The 18,193-nt window shown below is 41.2% G+C and overlaps 1 protein-coding gene across 1 annotated transcript; it reads left to right on the top strand.

The window, feature by feature from the left end:
* Window positions 1–12,030: 12,030 nt before the first annotated feature.
* sox4b (SRY-box transcription factor 4b) lies at window positions 12,031–16,662 on the top strand. Its single transcript, XM_044359276.1, has one exon. The coding sequence runs from the start codon at window positions 12,767–12,769 to the stop codon at window positions 14,003–14,005; it is 1,239 nt and encodes a 412-aa protein (XP_044215211.1). The 5' UTR covers window positions 12,031–12,766; the 3' UTR covers window positions 14,006–16,662.
* The last annotated feature ends 1,531 nt before the right edge of the window (window positions 16,663–18,193 follow it).

The raw sequence follows: 18,193 nt of genomic DNA, 5'->3' as shown, positions 1-18,193 counted from the left end.
TATCTACAATAGTGTGATATCACAGAGATGAAGATATGTCATTCACCTGATGAAGACTGGGGAAACATAAACACAAGTGACAACCTCTTTAAAACCTCTCTCTCTGACTTAATCTGTCTATGTGGCTCTCACTGCCTATTATTTTCCTTCCCCCTTTCTCTCTGTCACACACACACACACACACACATACACGTACGTTGTCAGCCACATCCTCTGCCTGCCTGCCAGGTGTGAAGAGGGAGATGGCAGTCAGTAATTGGTGAGAAAGCACTTTGTCACTTTGCTGGATGGAGGATAGATTACATCCAATATGTTTCTAATACGGTGGAAGACAGAGAATAGAAAGCATATCCATCCTTGTTACAGAAACCCAAAGGCAAAATCCAAAAGTGAAAACTAAATGAATGTCCTGTCTCTCTGGCATTTTTAATGTACAGTACAGTCATTTCACAAAACTGCTCATTTACAGATAATGGAAAATAACCAAAATATTTCCCAGCATACCAAGCAACACAATTACACTACCACCATTATCTACAAATTACAAATGATGATTACATTCTATGAAAATATTTGTGCTCTGTAAAACTGATAAAGCCAGACACTGTTTTTAATACATACAGCATAGTATTTTCAAAAGATACACAGGCTGTGGCAGTGCTAAGTAGTAAAAACCCAACAACATGAAATACTTTCACACCTTGCACATACATCCAGGCCTTTTGTATCTTTGACAGTGTGTATAATATATATAACATATCACTGGAATTTCAACTATGGTAAAACAAGGTAGAGGTTTGTCATTAAAGGGGACCTGTTATGCTTTTCCTTATTTCCTTATCAGACATATATATAATGTTATAATGTCGGATGTTCATATCAAACATGACAAAAGTGTCAAATAATGAGGTAAATGTATGTAGAAGTAATCCAAAAAGCACAAGCTTCAGGCTGCTCTGAATGCTCAGTTTCCAATATTTTTTTCTACTTTCAGCCCTAGCCGATGTCCGCTTGTGACGGATTTCTTTATATGGTCATCTGCTCCATGCACAGCTCTTGAATTCACTGCTCTTCTCTGCTAACATTATGGCATTTTTTCATTGTTTTGGGAGTAGTCACACCAAGCCATGACTCTAGTCAAGCTGGCATGCTTGTGTTTTTCCATTACACAGAAAAGCAAAGTAAAATCAGTTGTTTACCTGTTGGAGGTGTGTTGGTCGTCTGTAACCTGACGCACCAGATGGTTTGTTACACAGAACCATCTGAGAAGTTGTCCATGGAAACTGTTTGGATAAGGGCAGGCACTTTCAAAAAATACTTGACAGGTGATTGAATGAACCATCTGTCTATCATTGTCTTTCACTGTCTTACTTTGCAAGGCAGCTGGATTTGCAATGCTGGTTGGTCTGAACCACTGGTGGGTCAGACACAAGGGCAAAACTTGAAGCCTGACAAGGTGGAGTCTCACGTGATCTTGTGATGTTGTGATCTCGTAAATCCAGCTGCCTCACAAGGTAAGGTTGTCTGCAGTTCCTCATCAAACATCTCACTGTGGCTGTTTCTGCTTGTACTATTCCTCCCTGCATTATTTCTAACTGATCCACTGAACAAAGAGCTCCAAATAGCTCCATATGTTGTTGTTTAGACCAGTTTTTTTAGTGCCACTACCGAAGCTCCGCTAATTTGTTTCACTTCCTGTAAATTCTTCACAACAAAAGTCTCACCTTATTTAGTCATTTAAAAGATTTTCATTTGAAGCAATAAAGCAGGAGACATCGGGCTTCCATTGGCGGTAACTTAACACGACTCTGATATGGCTGCCCTTTGGCAGCCTCTGGAACTGAAATGACTGTAAGAGACAGAGGCTGAACTGAGAGGCTGCATAAAGTATAAGATAAATGACTACTCTAGTGGAGTCCCAGAAAATATAAAAATATAGAGCTGGAAATTAGCATAATAGGTCTTTAAACATTTATAACAATGTCATTGACTTTGTTGCATTTTGCTAGTTTCTTTCTTTCTTTCTTTCTTTCTTTCTTTCTTTCTTTCTTTCTTTCTTTCTTTCCCCCACCAATGTCCCTCCCTTCCTTTGACCTCGACCCTGATATTGACTGACTACACCATCAAACCCCTTAAAGAACAGAGCTTAACTTTTGTTGTGTCACAACCATCTGTGTATGTGTGTGTGTGTGTTTGTGTTTGTCATCCTCCATACCAAGAAGGTAGTGAATCTCAAGAGATGTGAACCACACACACATGCTGCCGCCTCATCACCTGAGGTTCACTCCAGGGACCCTTCCATGTGTGTCATCCATGCAGTCTGCCCAGGGTGAGTTAGGAGGGATCTCAAGAGAGGTATGAATGACACACGCACACACACACACACACATACACATACACACACATACACACGCACACACACAGGCACGCACATACACTCATCTGGGCTCCCAAGAGTAAAGGTTGGAGGTGACAAGGTGACACCATGTCTCTCTGATACCTGGTTTCTGTCAGAGCTCAATGACAACTGGTCACTTAGACAGACACACACACACACACACACGCACATATATAAATATAAATGTATGTAAACACAGACAGATGAGCATGCAGAAACATGCAAACTTGAGACATCTACCCACCCACACACGTACAAACACAAAAATATAAAAATATGCAGATGAACTCAGGTATATGCACACAAATACATAAATGCAGGAGTATGCACACACACACACACACACACACACACACACACACATCTGGGCTTCCAAGAGTAAAGGTTGGAGGTGACAAGATGACAATGACAACTGGTCACCTGGACACACATACATGGACAAACACACACACACACACACACACACACATCACTGTTCAAACATTTATTTCTGATTTAAACCATTCTTCAATGTTGCATGGCAGATTGAAGTGGTTGCTGCGGTGACCAGTCACCTACTGCAATGACAGAGAACATATTGTCTCACACTGTGGCACGTTCAGCATGGTGGTCAGATGCCAAATGTCATAAGTACTTTCATATCCATGTGCCACATGAAATGAGTAGTGCTGTTAACTCTCAGAATGAGTATTATTCCTTTTGTCAGCAGCATGAGCCTTTTACACCTGCTAAAGCCTGTTCATTATGTTTCTGTGTCACTCTTTAAGGATCAAAAGGAAATACCGTACATTAAGGCTCAGTCATACGTATTGATTAAATCATATTGTAATTGAGAAAATGTTAAAATGTAATTAGAGGTAATTATGTTGAAAATGTTTCTATCCAATATGACTCACATATACCAGAGTTGAACACAATATCATTAACACCTGTACACCTGTAATGCAAAACAATATGACAAATCCGCAAATAAATTACAAACATTAACAATGCTGGTTATTTTTTATCAGACTGTATCTATCTATCTATCTATCTATCTATCTATCTATCTATCTATCTATCTATCTATCTATCTATCTATCTATCTATCTAATTTGATGCATCATTTCCTTTAGAGCAGACCACTTGAGTATTTGTATTTGTTTTCACATGTATGTTTCTGTATGGAAAACACTGCTGTGACACCCAGGTTCCATCTGTTCATCTTTATATAGAGACACAGAGATGTAGATTATATTTACAAAGTTGACCGTGTTACTATGCAACAAGTGCATTTTTGGGTAATGAAATGATGTTGCAAGAAATTAAAACTAATTATCTAAACACTTGGAAAATGTACAGAACCATTGATGCTTAAACTTTTTTAAAAAAACTTTTAGAAAAACATTAAAACAATAAATATTCCCCTGTGCCTTTGCACATATTCTCTCAAACTTAAGAGTCATTTCAACTGACATAACATGACCTCATAATACTATGAGAATATAGGAAATATTTGTAAATGTGGTGATCTTACACATATTGATTTGTCACACATTTACCTGCTGAATGTGTGTGTTTATGTGTGTGTGTAGTCCACTTAATCAATCCCTTGGTAGTTTAGCCCTGTTTGCCTGTATTTGCTCTCCCCTACAGAGACAACCTTGAAATGCGACAGATGTTCAAATTCACCTTGCTGAACTTCACAAATCAAAGCTAGACCACTAATAATGAGCTCTTGTCAGTTGAGAAAGAGGAGAGATTGTGGGGGTAAAATAAGTACACAAACACACACACACACACAGACACTCACACTCCTAAACACACACCTCTAATCATTAACAGCTAAGATAGGGTCATACTTTGCAGCTGCTCTTTCTGGATAAGATAAGACTTTGACTGCTGTGTGTGTTCTTGTGTGTGTATTTATGTCTGCATCTTTGTCTGTATCTGTGCCTGAAAACACCTGTTCAAACAAAGCTTTAGAAATACAACTGAATAAATACATTTCATATATACAGTAACCAGCCATCTGTCTCTTATAGGGTTGTAAAAGTCTGTGTTGTGAACATTGACTTTGATGACAGTAAAAATATAATAAATCAAAGAGCTTCATTGTATGTACTGTAGTTTAGTAATACACGCTGTGGGCCCAATTGTCAAGCGGGCGCATAATGTGTAGCGCAGCTTAGCACTAGCAAAGTGATGTTTTCCTGAGGTACAGTCATTTTCTATGATATTTGGACTATTCACTGTTCGTTACGGTGGTAGGAGAAGTGCAGTAGGGGGTAAACCAGTGGTCCATTGCAATTTTAGTGTCAGTGTTTTGCTCTGTCTGCCACCTGGTCAACAGTGTAGCTCGACTACACACAGTGCGCCTGTGTATTTCGATCTTTTCTTTATGTAAATATCTTTGGTGGAGGTGTATTTACATTCACCTATCCAAAGTCATGTGAACCCTCTTTATTCATGTTTCGCTGTTTGTGTGTTACAGTTTCATTATACAGTCTTCAACAAGTAGAGACTTCTAACTGCACAGAAGTGAAGCCTTACATTTGACTTTCACCAGCATATCCCTTCCACCTCAGCCTGCACATATGAGAGCCTCCTCTTTCCACTGATTAAATCCCTTTACAGCTGCAGATGGAGGCAGGTATGCAGTCCATCTGCAGTCTCTAATTTGAGTGACATGCATTGTCAAAATGTTATTACATACACCAGATCTACTGCTTATCTTGATTACTGGTTATCTTGATTGTTGCAAAATAATCATGCAAACTTTTGTGTTTGTGTGCACATTAAACTGGTCAGTTACAGTATGTGTTGGTATTCTACACAGACTGCCAGTTTACGCTGTGAACATAATTAGGGTTGTTAGGGATGATGACATCCTTGGGATGCATGGGGACACAGAGTTCATTCAGTACTATGAAAAATCCTGAGATAATTAAAACTTTTCTCTCTTCTTTACATCACTGAAACCCCTTAGGATCGTTCCCCCCCTTACTATATCCTCAAAACCACAACACCGGGTTACCAGGGGCAACAGCTGCGTTTTTTTTTAACAGGTCTGACCAAAGTAACGCCTGAAGCATCGCATTTTTAATTGCGATAAAGGGTGACCTGTGGCTGTGATGAACAATACGATATGGTAAAGCAGAATCATAATTGTTAATATGATTGTGTTGTTTTTGCTTGGGCTTTTCATGTACATTGCCAAACATTCCCCTCTTAATAACCTCTCTTTTTAAAGTACTTTTTCTTTAAACTATGTTTTTTCTTTATCTGTCTGATTTTTCTATCTTCATTACTTCTATTTTTCTTATTTCAGGATATATCATTTTGTTTTTAGCAAAGTATATTAATAAGTTCACCTATTCAGGCCAATGTTTTTGTAATGGATCAACTCTCTATGATTCAAAGTTTCAGCAGGCTAAACTCTAAGCAGGGTTTGTGACAGCCGGTCACTATACAGCTCCATCAATATTTAATATGAGAAGATTTTAAGTTTTCATGAAACTGACTGGATGTACTCTGAGTGGGTGGCTGGCCATATGGTGTCAGTGTTCTCAATAACAGATGACCTCAGATCAGATTTATCTTGAGAGGGAGATGGAAAGAGACAAGAAAGAGAGAGGGGGGAGCTTTGGCAACACTTTTCATCTAACATTCATGCCAAAACAACAAACTGAGATAAATTGAACAGAAAGGGGGGGGGGGGGGGGAGCTGAGAGATGGAAAGAAGAGGAAAAGAGCAGAGACAGGAGGGAAAAAGAGATGGGGGAACTGAAAAAGCAGACAAACAAAAAGAAGAAGAAAGAGAGCAAGAGAGACCTGCTACCATGAGGCCTCTGTAATGAGAGATGAACCAAGTTCTTCACCAAAATAAAACTGAAAAACCAAGAGTTTGACACGCTCTAAGACCTAAACAGAATTCAATATTTATTTGAGGAAAAACTGACATTGCCATGGAAGCAGCCGAATATGTCAGAGCATGTCACAGCCTGAGGGAAATCCAGTGGAACAACACATGAAACTGTTCTGAGCTCCTTCAAAAGTTGCCTCCACTTTTTGATTTTGGCTTTATGTTTTCTCTTCTATGGTTCTCACCATTACTATTACATTCATTTATAAACTATATCTTATATATTCTTTTATTCTTTATTCTTAATTATTTGTTTACAACAGTTCTTTCATTGTAGTATATAATGTAGTGTGTGTAGTGTGTAGTGGTGTGTTGGCTTTTTTAGCCATTAGCCTTTTTGGATGGCAACATTGATCTGGTGGTATTTTGGTGCACCACATCTAGACTGAAATATCTCAACAACTATTAAAAGGATTGCTTTGAAATTTTGGACAGGCATTGACGGTGGCTTTAGTGATCCACTGACCTTTCCTCTATTACCATCATGAGGTTGACATTTTTATATTTTTAGCGAATTCTCTTGATGTCCAGAGGATTAAACCCACTGACTTTGGTGATACATAAAGCAAATCTTGAATTTGTGAGGGGGAGAACAAGAGAGGTAGTTGATAAAGTGAAGTACAGGGGGAGGGTAAAGAGTTAGAGAGTGAGAAAGAGACAGTGAGGACAGACAAAGAAAGGGAGGAGGGAAAGGGAGGGGGGAGGGTATGGGGGGGTGAGTGAGAGACACCCAAAAGAACACCTGTTGAGATTAGGGTTGGCACGCGACCCACTCCAACTCGCGTGGCAGCTGCACCTCACTGGAACAATGGCAGTAAAAGAGAGAGACAGAGAAAGCGAGAGGAAAGTTTGAATGCACTACTTATCCTTTCAGGTCATGTGTGTTTGTGTGTGTGGCATACTAATGTGAACACTGAGTCAGAGAGGGAGAGTGAGGGATAAAGAAAGAAAGACAGAGAAGTGTGGGGAGCCAAGAAAAAGACATGCGTTAACTATGAAGCCAAATCTAGGTGAAAGGTCTTATTTATCTTTCAGATGTAGAATAGAATAGAGTAGAACATAATAGAATAGAAAAAAGGACACCTGCTTAAGGTACTGAATAAGGTGTTAGCTTAAAAGCCTGCCAGCTGTCACTCCAGGTGTGCTGAGTTCCCAAGAGTTTGTTGGAGAAAAGAAAAAATAAGTATGAAGATGTACTGTATACTAGACTATGATATAGAGAAGAGATGACAGACATAATATGAGAAGATGCTACATTGACATCAATGTTAGAATTTGCTTTTTCATTCCTCTTTCTGTTGAAGTATATATATTCTATATTATTATTATTATCTTTACTGGGATGGTTGATGGTCACTGAGGCAAATCCACTAAGAGTAACACAGTACCGCACTCACTTAAATATAATCAAATTATGCTGTTTAGACCATTTCTGCAAAATTTTGTGTCCAAGAAAATTTTAGAGTGACTTTAATCAGCAGGGATTTATAGTGTGTCTGTTGTCGTTATTACTGAGTTCATACTGACCATAACACATTCCTATTGAGATGTTTTTGCTTTAAATCTGTATAGTATTTTGTGATTTAAAGTACTTGTTCCTGAATGCTAGATAGATATAGTCTTTATTGTCCTGCAGGAAATTAGTTTTCACAGCCTGTACATATTCCACACAGAAACATACAGATAGCCACACTGCAAAAGTACCGAAATACATAAACACATAGCATTCATTCCCCTGCCTGTATCCCAACACATACACATGTATCTGCACACACACCCACAGATGATTCTGGATCTATATACAGTGTCAGCGAGGCAGTTTGTTCAGTGCTACTATGGCAGAAGGGATAAAACAGAAGGGGTTGATCAGTGTCATTCGCTATTGTAAGTGCAAGGCGTGTGATGGCTCTGTCGTTCATGTCTTAGAGATTGGGTGTAGGGAAGTGGATGATTTTGGAGGCAGCATGTGTGATCCTGGTAAGTTTGTTTTTGTTGGAGATGGATAACATGGTAAAGAAACAGGGGGAAGCAGGATTATACTTCTGTAAAGCAACAGCAGGAGGTGGGGGGCAATAGAAAGTGCTTTGAGTTTGCGCATGACATAGAGTCTCTGCTGGGATTTTTTATGGATATCAGTGATGTGTTTATCAAAGCTGAGTTTATTGTCTAAAGTGAGTCCAAGATATTTGAAATTGTTGATCTGTTCTTCTGTCTTGCTGTGGATGGATGTGTGGTTCAGTCCAGTGTGGGGTGTGTTTGATGTGTTGATGAACAGTTCTTTTGTTTTGTCCACGTTCAGCTGGAGGTAGTTGCCAGTGTGCCATTTTGTGAAATGAGAAATGGAGTGTTGATAGGCTATGATGAAGTTATTGTCATTAAGTAGTCCCAGTATGGCAGGGTCATCAGAGTATTTGTAGTATGTGGTGATGGGTGAAGGGCTGATGCAGTCGTTTGTGTAGAGCATGTAAAGGAAGGGACTGAGGAAACAGGCCTTAGGGGCTCCGGTTTTGGTGATGATGGTTGATGATGTCACTGTGCCAATTCTTACAGCCTGTGGTCTGCTGCTGAGGACGTTGTGGACCCAGTGGATGAGGAGTGGAGGGATGTTGAGGTGGTGGAGTTTCTTGATCATCTGGTGGCGTTGAATTGTGTTGAAAGTGGAGCTGAAGTTGACAAACAGGATTTAAACGAAGTTGCCAGGTGATTCCAGATGTTGGAAGAGGGAGTGCAGGAAACTTGCCATACCATCCTCTGTCCCTCGTTTGGCCCTGTAGGCAAACTGATATGGGTCCAGCTGTGGTTTGATGGCTGGTAGGATGGTGCACACTATCAGTTTTTCCTGGCATTTCATGGCTATTGGAGTGAGTGCGACCGGTTGGTAGTGGTTGGGTTCAGAGGGATGGGGTTTCTTGGGTACTGGTATAATGGTGGATGTTTTCCAGAGGGTATCGATGCTGCCCTGTACGATTTCCAGAAGATGGAGTAAAGGATGGGGGAGAGCTCCATAGCGCAGAGCTTGAGCACCTTAGCTGGGATGCCATCAGGCCCTGGTGCCTTGCCACGTTTGCACCTGCCCAGCTGCTGTTGGACATCCTCTATTGTGAGGGATGGATGTGTGGGCTCTTGAGAGGGGAGGGTACTAAGCAGGTCCTCACAGGCAGCAGAGTGGCTGTGTCAAACCTGTTCAGGGTGTTAGCAAAGGTGGTGGAGTCTGTGATTGTGGTTAAGTATTGTGGTGATTGTGTGCTAAGTACTCCATCAAGGCATAGCCACTTCTATACTATAAACGTGTGTACTATAACATTTTCCTGCAGTTCCTTATTAAAATTGCATCGAGGAGCAGTGTGAGTTTATGAGTTAATGTTCTTATTTCCATTGCAGTTCTGCTCCATGAACACACAAATTGGAGCCCAATTACCCATTGCTTTACTTGGATGCACTGCAGATATGAGGCCATATTGAATATAATTGTACCCAGTGAAATGCATCCAGTAACGATGGTGACTATACTTTCATACTAATTTCCCAGTGGTGATCCAAGTCACCTCTGACTCTCATTTCATTTAGATACAGAGCACCTGACCATTTCTCTCTTTGCCTCTCTATCACACTCACATTTTATATATGCACACATACTTTCATTTTCATTTCCAATTCACTTCATATTTTGATAGCATTTACATGTGAAGAAACATGCTCTCCAGCATTACAGTGGTGGCTGATTTCAAACTACAAACTCCAAACTGCTTTACTTCTCCTTTATTTCACTGCCTGATCAGCCTTACCACAGTTATGTCATTTAAACTTTTAACACACATATGCATTTGTAGCTACTTGTGAGGACCATCACTGACATAATGCATTCCCTTGCCCCCTTACCTTAACCCAACAATGCCTTACCACAACCCTTACTCTTACCCTCAACTGAACATAGACCTAATTCCAACCTTAACTCTAAAACCAAGTCTTAACCATGAAACAGCCCTTTGAAGGTCTGTCCCAAAGTGAGGACGGGACAAAATGTTCTCACTTTCCAAAAATGTCCTCACCTTCAAGGTCTACAACTCAAAGTAGTCCTCACAAAGATAGACGTACAAGTGCATATGCACACACACGCGCTCTCCTCACATCGCTTGGATGCCTCCCTATCTCACGGAGACATTATGTAATTCACCCCTGGTAACTGTTCTGGATGCTTGGTCTGATCTCTGTTACCCTCTGTAAATTCTCTGCAACACAGCCGAGCTGAGTCCTCTCTGGCTCTGCGACGCCATCTAGCGACACTCCAGCACTGCTCCGCAGCTTATATCAAACTGTGTGCCTGCTTGGATGCTTGTGTGCGTCATCCACGCTCCTTTCAGTTTTTGACTCGTTACAGGTTGAAAAGTGAAATAAAACACGCATTTTTATACTGGGGAAATCTGATGTGCCCCGAGGAAACACTTTTTGTCATCATGTATGTCTACTAAATGTGTTTTATAATTACCAAGAGCAAAAGGCAGTAAAATGAGAGATAAATTGTATTGCAATGATGATAACGCGGACAGTGTAATGAGGACATTTCAGGTTAACAGGATTGCAATTTTACATGCGCCTAAAGTGAGATTAAGAAAATTTGAAACAAGGCTTCAAAGGTAATAAAAAGAATGATTGTGTTGTTAATTCTGTCCATTTTTGTACACAACTTGTTTCTTGTTCTGTAATAAATTGCGTACAATTTCCTCTGCACGTAAAAGTAACACTCGTGTGCCAAGCGTTTTTCTGTCACCTGGTCTTGTTGTTTGTGTCACTCTACACGGAAAACTGCACTCGATGTCAGTTTAGATGTGTGCGGGTGTTTGCTCGCACAGGCAGTTTGCACACACAGCCGCATGCTTCTTCGCCTCCCTCTCTTCTCTCCGTCTGGTGTACTGAAGAAGGGGTTGGTTCGATGTGTGTTATGTGACAAAAGACCGCCTAACCCCGCCTCGTAGAGAGAGGGAGGGAGAGAGACAGACAGATAGAGAGAGAAGGAGAGAGGTGAAAGCGCGGAGCATAGTGTTTTCTCACACCAGCCTTCATGATGTGTCCGAGGGACATTTCCCTGTTTGTGAGCCTCTCAATGAGACAGGCTCAACCGCTGAACATGGTCTTGTTCAACAATGTGTCCAAGATACATGACCTGGGTCAGCTACCACCTGTAGGCAAACAACCATCAATTAAGACAATTATGCATTAGGCTTCTTAACTCTAAAATATACAGTTCACAATATATACATCATACTGTGTCAGCCTGTAAAGGTGGATCTTTAAGTTTAGGTGGGTTTACTCCCCACTAGCCTACATATTCCATATACATTATAAACATTAAGTTATGTATCATCTGAATTACGCTGGCAAGTGTTTTGGTCCAGATTCTCCCTAGTCGGTGTTATAGATGTGCACCATTCATAACCTCAAACCAGTCTGTGTGTACAAGTGGACAGAAAAGGGGGGTTGATATATTTCTTTTATTCAGAATTGCCACGGCAACACAGTGGTACAAACTGTACTCAAAGTTTCCATATGGTAAAGTACACTTCCCATACAGCTATATGTTAATGGCATACACATGGGCTGGTGGTGAGCGAGTAGAAAGGGGGTCCATAACATAAGCCAGTGTCTCTTTAAAAAAATTCAAGTTTCTTGTTGTATTCTGGAATGAGGTCAGACACGAGGCTCCTCATTGCACGCGCTGATTATTATTAGATTCCATTTTCGCCAATCAGAGCCGAGAGGGGCGTGAGTTTGGCACAGAGGCAGGGTAGCGACAGCGTCCCATTGGTGGATTTTTATCGCCGTTGTATCTCGGGAAGGGATAAATGCAAGCAAGGGGGGCCGGGACTGGAGGGCTGCTTGAAACTCGACTGCAGGTCTACAGATGGAAGGCGGACAGTGTAACTCGCTGTAGGTTCCTTTTTTTTCCTCCCCAGCATGCATGGCTTTTGTTTCTAGGAGAGGGGGACAGGGCTGATGCAGAGAAAAGCACTTACCACTGTACTTGGGAGCCCTTTGTAAATGCCCGAGCGCACAGTGTCGCACTCAGTCTGCGCTCTGCAGCTGCATAGACTATGTTCAGTCACCACCAGGCTGAATTGATTTTATAACACAGAAGGAAGAGACTGAGAGACTGATTACAGGGTACCTACACATTGGAGAGTGGGCTATGTCGGGCTGTTTAACACTCACAGAACCTGGAAATTAAACTTTTTTTTAATTTAATTTTATTTTTTTACACACCTAGCCTTTTTAAGGCTACACTGGACTGAACTGTTCTCGAGTTTACTGTACATCTCAGGAGTGAATTATTTCTTGCGCCTTTTTTACTCAGCTCAAACTGTGAAGAGGGGGAAAAGAGCTGAGTTTGCTTTAAAGTGAATCGGAGGACCAAGAACAGAGGGAGAGAGAAAGAGCAAGTACTTCGCTCTCCCACATAACTGGGCAGCATGGTGCAGAAAATGAGCCACACAGAGAGCACCGCCGAGGCGCTGTCCTTTTTCGCCGGGGACTCGAGCTCCGACTCCGGGGCTTGCATGGACCTGGACCCGGCAGCCTCGCCTCTCTCCCCGGACTCCTCAGCCTCTTCGACGGCCGGAGACAAACTAGGCGAAAACCCGGCATGGTGTAAAACTCCCAGCGGTCACATCAAGAGACCCATGAACGCCTTTATGGTGTGGTCACAGATAGAGAGGAGGAAGATTATGGAGCAGTCTCCTGACATGCACAACGCCGAGATCTCCAAAAGGCTGGGGAAGCGGTGGAAGCTGCTCAGAGACAGCGATAAGATCCCCTTCATCAGAGAGGCGGAGCGGCTCAGACTCAAGCACATGGCGGACTATCCCGACTACAAGTACCGGCCGAGGAAGAAGGTAAAATCAAGCGCCTCAAAGCCGGGCAGCAATGGGGACAAGGGAGAGAAACTCAACAGTAGCTCTAACAACACCAGCACTAAGTCATCCTCATCTTCGAGGAAGAATGGATCCAAATCACCCAGCAGCAGCAAAACCCACAAATCACTTTTCGGGAGCAGCAGCAGTAGCACCAAAGCATCACCGTTTGCCTCTGAGCACTCATCAGAGCACCATCACAACTCTCTCTACAAGTCAAAATCTGTCTCCTCAGCAGCCAAGCAGATACCGGATGGCAAGAAGCCCAAGCGGGTATACGTCTTCAGCGGCAGCGCGGCCGGCTTGAGCGTCAGCCCCGCGTCCTCCGTCGCGGTCCCGGCCAGCCCCACGCTCAGCAGCTCGGCGGACTCCAGCGACCCGCTGAGCCTGTACGAGGACGCGGCCAGCGGCAGGGAGGAGGGAGGCGATTCCCCCGGCAGCAGCGGCAGCCTAGGCGGCTCCTCGGAGCGCCACGGCGGGCATACATACAGCAGTCGGCGGGCTTCTTCACCTACTCCCTCCGGCTCTCACTCCTCCGCCTCGTCCTCCTCCTCGTCCTCGGAGGATGAAGAGTTTGAGGACGACTTGCTCGACATTAACCCGAGCCCCAGCTTTGATAGCATGTCGTTGGGGAGCTTTGGCTCCTCGGTGCTGGACAGGGACTTGGATTTGAACTTTGAGTCCGGCTCCGGGGGTTCCCACTTTGAGTTCCCCGACTACTGCACGCCCGAAGTCAGCGAGATGATCTCCGGGGACTGGTTGGAGTCCACCATCTCCAACCTTGTGTTCACATACTGAGTGAGCAAAAGGTAAAAAAAAAAAAAAAAACTACAGGTAGCCTAGTGTCCTGCAAGCAAAAATATGACCACAAACAGAACGAGGGGGTCTCTGGTGCAGTGGGCGTAATAGTTTGTGTTCTAACTATGCCAGACTAGTAAAAACCCACTAAACTAGACCCCGTCCCTTCTCGCCCATATAGGCAAGAGCTGCAAGTCCTGGGAAAGCTAAACTTTAAAGCGAATATCTTGCTTTTTGCAGGCTACTTTTCTTTGGATGTGTGGACTGTGGGACTTGGTACAACCACGAAAGTGGAGGGAGTGCAAAACAAGAGAAGAGAAGGAGAGAAAATGAGAGACTGGCTGAGTTTCCTGTTAGTGAAACGCTCAGTCCTGGACTGTTTTGAACTGAACAACTTAACTGTGATTGATTTGCACGTTATGCGGTCCGCCGTTCACTTAATCAATGTTGTTGCTGATTTTAGAAAAGGGACATTTCACAACTTTTTACCGTTCGCCAAGTGAATTTCACCACTAAAAAGGTACAGAAATAGGACTGTCGTGCGACATTTTTACTGTGGTGTGTCACCGAGAGGGATTTTTAATGAAACCGAGGTGGGTTGATGTTTTTTAAAAGTCGAATATTTTCTCAAAAGCAAAAAACATGTTAAGCATGATAGCCTACTTTGTTCCTATCTTGTGCTGAGATTTTCTGTGAGACTGTCAAGCAGTTTAAAAACTAGTATTAGGGTTATTTAAATGGATAGGTGGCGCTCGCTTCGGTTCTTCTCTTTAAAAAAGGACATTGAAATAATCACCAGCTGTTGTAATTTTTCAAACTTCAGGATTCAGACGCAACTTCAAATCTGTGCTGAACTTTATACATGTGTTCTCTGCGATTCAGGACCAAAATTCTTTAATGTTAATTTCAGATGATAGCTATAGAGAAATCCTCACCGATTTTTTTTCATCCTCTGAGCTTTGTTTTGTACATGTATTCAGATGCCATTTTATATGGGATGTTGTATTTATATACTGGGCCAAGCATTTTTGACTTGATCATTTTTTAATTTCTCGTAGTCCTGTTTTTTTTCTTACACAGTTGTTTGTCAGTATGTCTGTGTCTGTCACATTTCCTTCTCAGGCGAAGGGCTAGAGTTTTAAAAACACACAACTTTGATTTCTTTTTATATTTAAATGTACACACTTTTTGGACACTTAAAAGAGAGGAAACAGTTTGATTATTTTCTCAGTGTATTTTTGTACAAATCTATATAGAAAATGGGGGAGTCAACAATCGGTGTGTGTAGCCTACTATTACAGCTGTATTGGGTTTCCTAATTTTAAGACCCCGGCTGGCTGGTTTTCATGCTGCATTCAAGTGCTCATGGTAAACTCGTACTTATGAGTTTTTCTTGCCTGATCAAATGTTTTTGGAAGGTGAACCAGTAAAACGGACAATATGACACTGTGGTGGCCATTATTTAATTTTAGAAATTAAAGGCACCAAACTATTTTATACTGTAGTGACAGAACAGAGCAGAGCAGATAATCTGAATCAGGTGTGTAATTCAGTAATTTGGCAAACTTGGTGAGACTTTTACCAGCAAATACTGACAAGACTTATTTTGTCCAATTCCTTAACATCCCCTATTGTCAATTTAGATATACGATACTTAACCACCCAGTTATAAGGATACAAAAACGATTTTTCCCGACAGCACTTGAAAGCAGCACCAGTCTTTGTATCAGCCTACCTTCTACGTTTACAGTGCCAGTCTGCAGGCTCCTTAAAGACACAGGAACGCATTATTTCCGGAGGCTATTCCTGTGGACCATGTGGTTTGAACAGCATCACTCTCTTAATCAGCCACTCCTTTTTGCATTTCCTGTCTGATATCTTGCCTGTGACAACAAATGAGGAGATTGTAGCTTTAAATTTGACTTATTTCTTGATGTTTTCATTAATTGATGTCAAAATTGCCAATCAACCACTGGATTGAACAGGCTATCAATATAGCAAGCAAACAACAAGGATGATAACATCAAGCATATTCAAATTTCTGACTTGAGTTCCGCAACACCTACTTGTACTGCGTTTCTCATTGTATTTGAATATATAATCTTTTCTACTTGTCGGCTAACTATTAGCTAATAATTGTTTTAGTATCTTTATGGCATGGTGAATAGCATTTGTATTTCAGATTCAGGTTATTAGCTGTTGTGTTTTTCAGAAAAAAATGAAAAAATGAGGAAAAACGATGAAACGTGAACTCGATCTTTGTATATTTGACTGTATCATAAAGCAAAAAGATTGTGTGTTTATGTACGTTGTTGCTATCGAGGACAGGCACTGTCTAGAACTGCTATCTTTTACACATCCTTACTTACATTTAAGGTGGTCAGTTCAGGACTCTTTTTTTATATATATATGAAAGCATTTTAAATATATTAACTTTATTTTTCATCCATCCTGTGCAATATGCTGTGTAGAATTATCATTTATTGTCTCTAATCATGCCATAAACAAAGGAACCACCCTTTTTTTGAGACTCAGAGAAAGGGGGGAGAACTCATGCCAGCTAAATTTGTGTCCATTCACTGCCTGTCAGATTGTTGATATAAACTTGTGTACAGAACTTTTTCAAGGAAGGAAATAAATATCAGCTGGAACTGAAACTCTACAATTCTTCTCTTGATTCTTGAACTTTTGATCTCTCTTTGTCAGCAGTTGGCAAAAAGTGATGTGTTGGTCTAGACAATACGAGGTTCCATGGCTAATATCATCTCCTAATTATCATTACCAACTTGGTGTATTGATTAGTTTGTTATTCACCTTTTGGCATTGCTTCCCAAAAAGCTTCAAAGGGACAGTGAGAAATAAAAACAAGAACACACAGGCCCATCAAGGTCTTTTACTCATCTCACCATTGCACCTGTTTTTTAGTAGCCATTCCATTCTTAATGACAACACATAATACACCTGGGGAAATAAAATGATAAGTAATCGCAAACCATATTATATGAGCTGTTTCCTAAAAGTTGTTAACATGAAATAAGCATCATACGTGGGCTGAGAAATGACTAGAAACTTGGGAGATCTCCATTTGAACTATTGCATTCCAAAAAATAAAAATAAAAAACGACTCTTTATAAAGGGACAAATGATTGCAGGGACTTCTCTCTACAGAAAGGGGCTTTGTTTCTCCATACATTCTTCTTAGGACATTCTTTTTACAATGTCTTCTACAGTGAGTATAAATAGCCCAAAGTTTAGCATTTGGAAAGCTTATCACTGAGCTATGAAAAGGCATACTGTTACTCTCAGCCACAGTAAAATAGGCAGGGCTGACTCTCTGTTTTATAGCAGCCCCCCGGCCTCTGTAGAACTGAGATGATCTTGATACTGCAAAGCCTCAGGGAAGCTTACAGCTCCACTGTGGAGCCTAGGAATAGATACATGTATATAGACTCAGACAGAGCAAATCAATAAAAATATTTTAACCCTATCGTCACGTGTATCTGATATTTCATGTTAAGCCACCTTAAGGCTTAAGTCAGCAACATGCATTCAAAATGTATCTTAGTAGAGGAGTGTCGATGTGAGACCCGCATGTCTACTGATGATTATATGGCCATATGACATGACCTAGCTCAGAGGTAACTGCGTCTATACAGCCACTATAGATCTGATTCTTGAAACTGTGTTGAACAGTTTTTCTCATCAGGAAGAAACCACATGAAAAGCTGGATTCTTATTAAACATGCATGCATGGCTCTTTAAACAGCCATGCAAAATTGATTTGTGGCTTGAAAGGTTAAGAATTCAAATGCATTATGTATAACGTAAAACTATTTTGGTTTCTGCATAAAAATAACAAAAAGCACATAGTTAAGTCTATGTCTTCCAGTAGACAGAATACACAAGTTGAAATCTCATCAACATTGATGCACATGAATTAACCTGTACATCTGATAATAGTTAATAGTCAAAGACTCATTTGAAGCCGAAAATCCAACATGAAATGTTGACTAATGTGCACTTCCTATAAGCATTACAGGTGACCAGATGAAGTTCAATGTTAGAGGGCTACTTTGAACACATATTATTGTACTTAACACGTATTGTACTGGCACTGTAGCCACATATACATATGTATATATATTACACAGATAATGAGGTGATGGAGGTGAGCAGTTTTTCCACCAA

This window comes from Thunnus albacares, chromosome 8, assembly GCF_914725855.1.
Source record: "Thunnus albacares chromosome 8, fThuAlb1.1, whole genome shotgun sequence".
NCBI lineage: Eukaryota > Metazoa > Chordata > Actinopteri > Scombriformes > Scombridae > Thunnus > Thunnus albacares.
The sequence above is the reverse complement of the archived record's forward strand: the minus strand, read 5'-3'. Positions and strand labels throughout refer to the sequence as shown.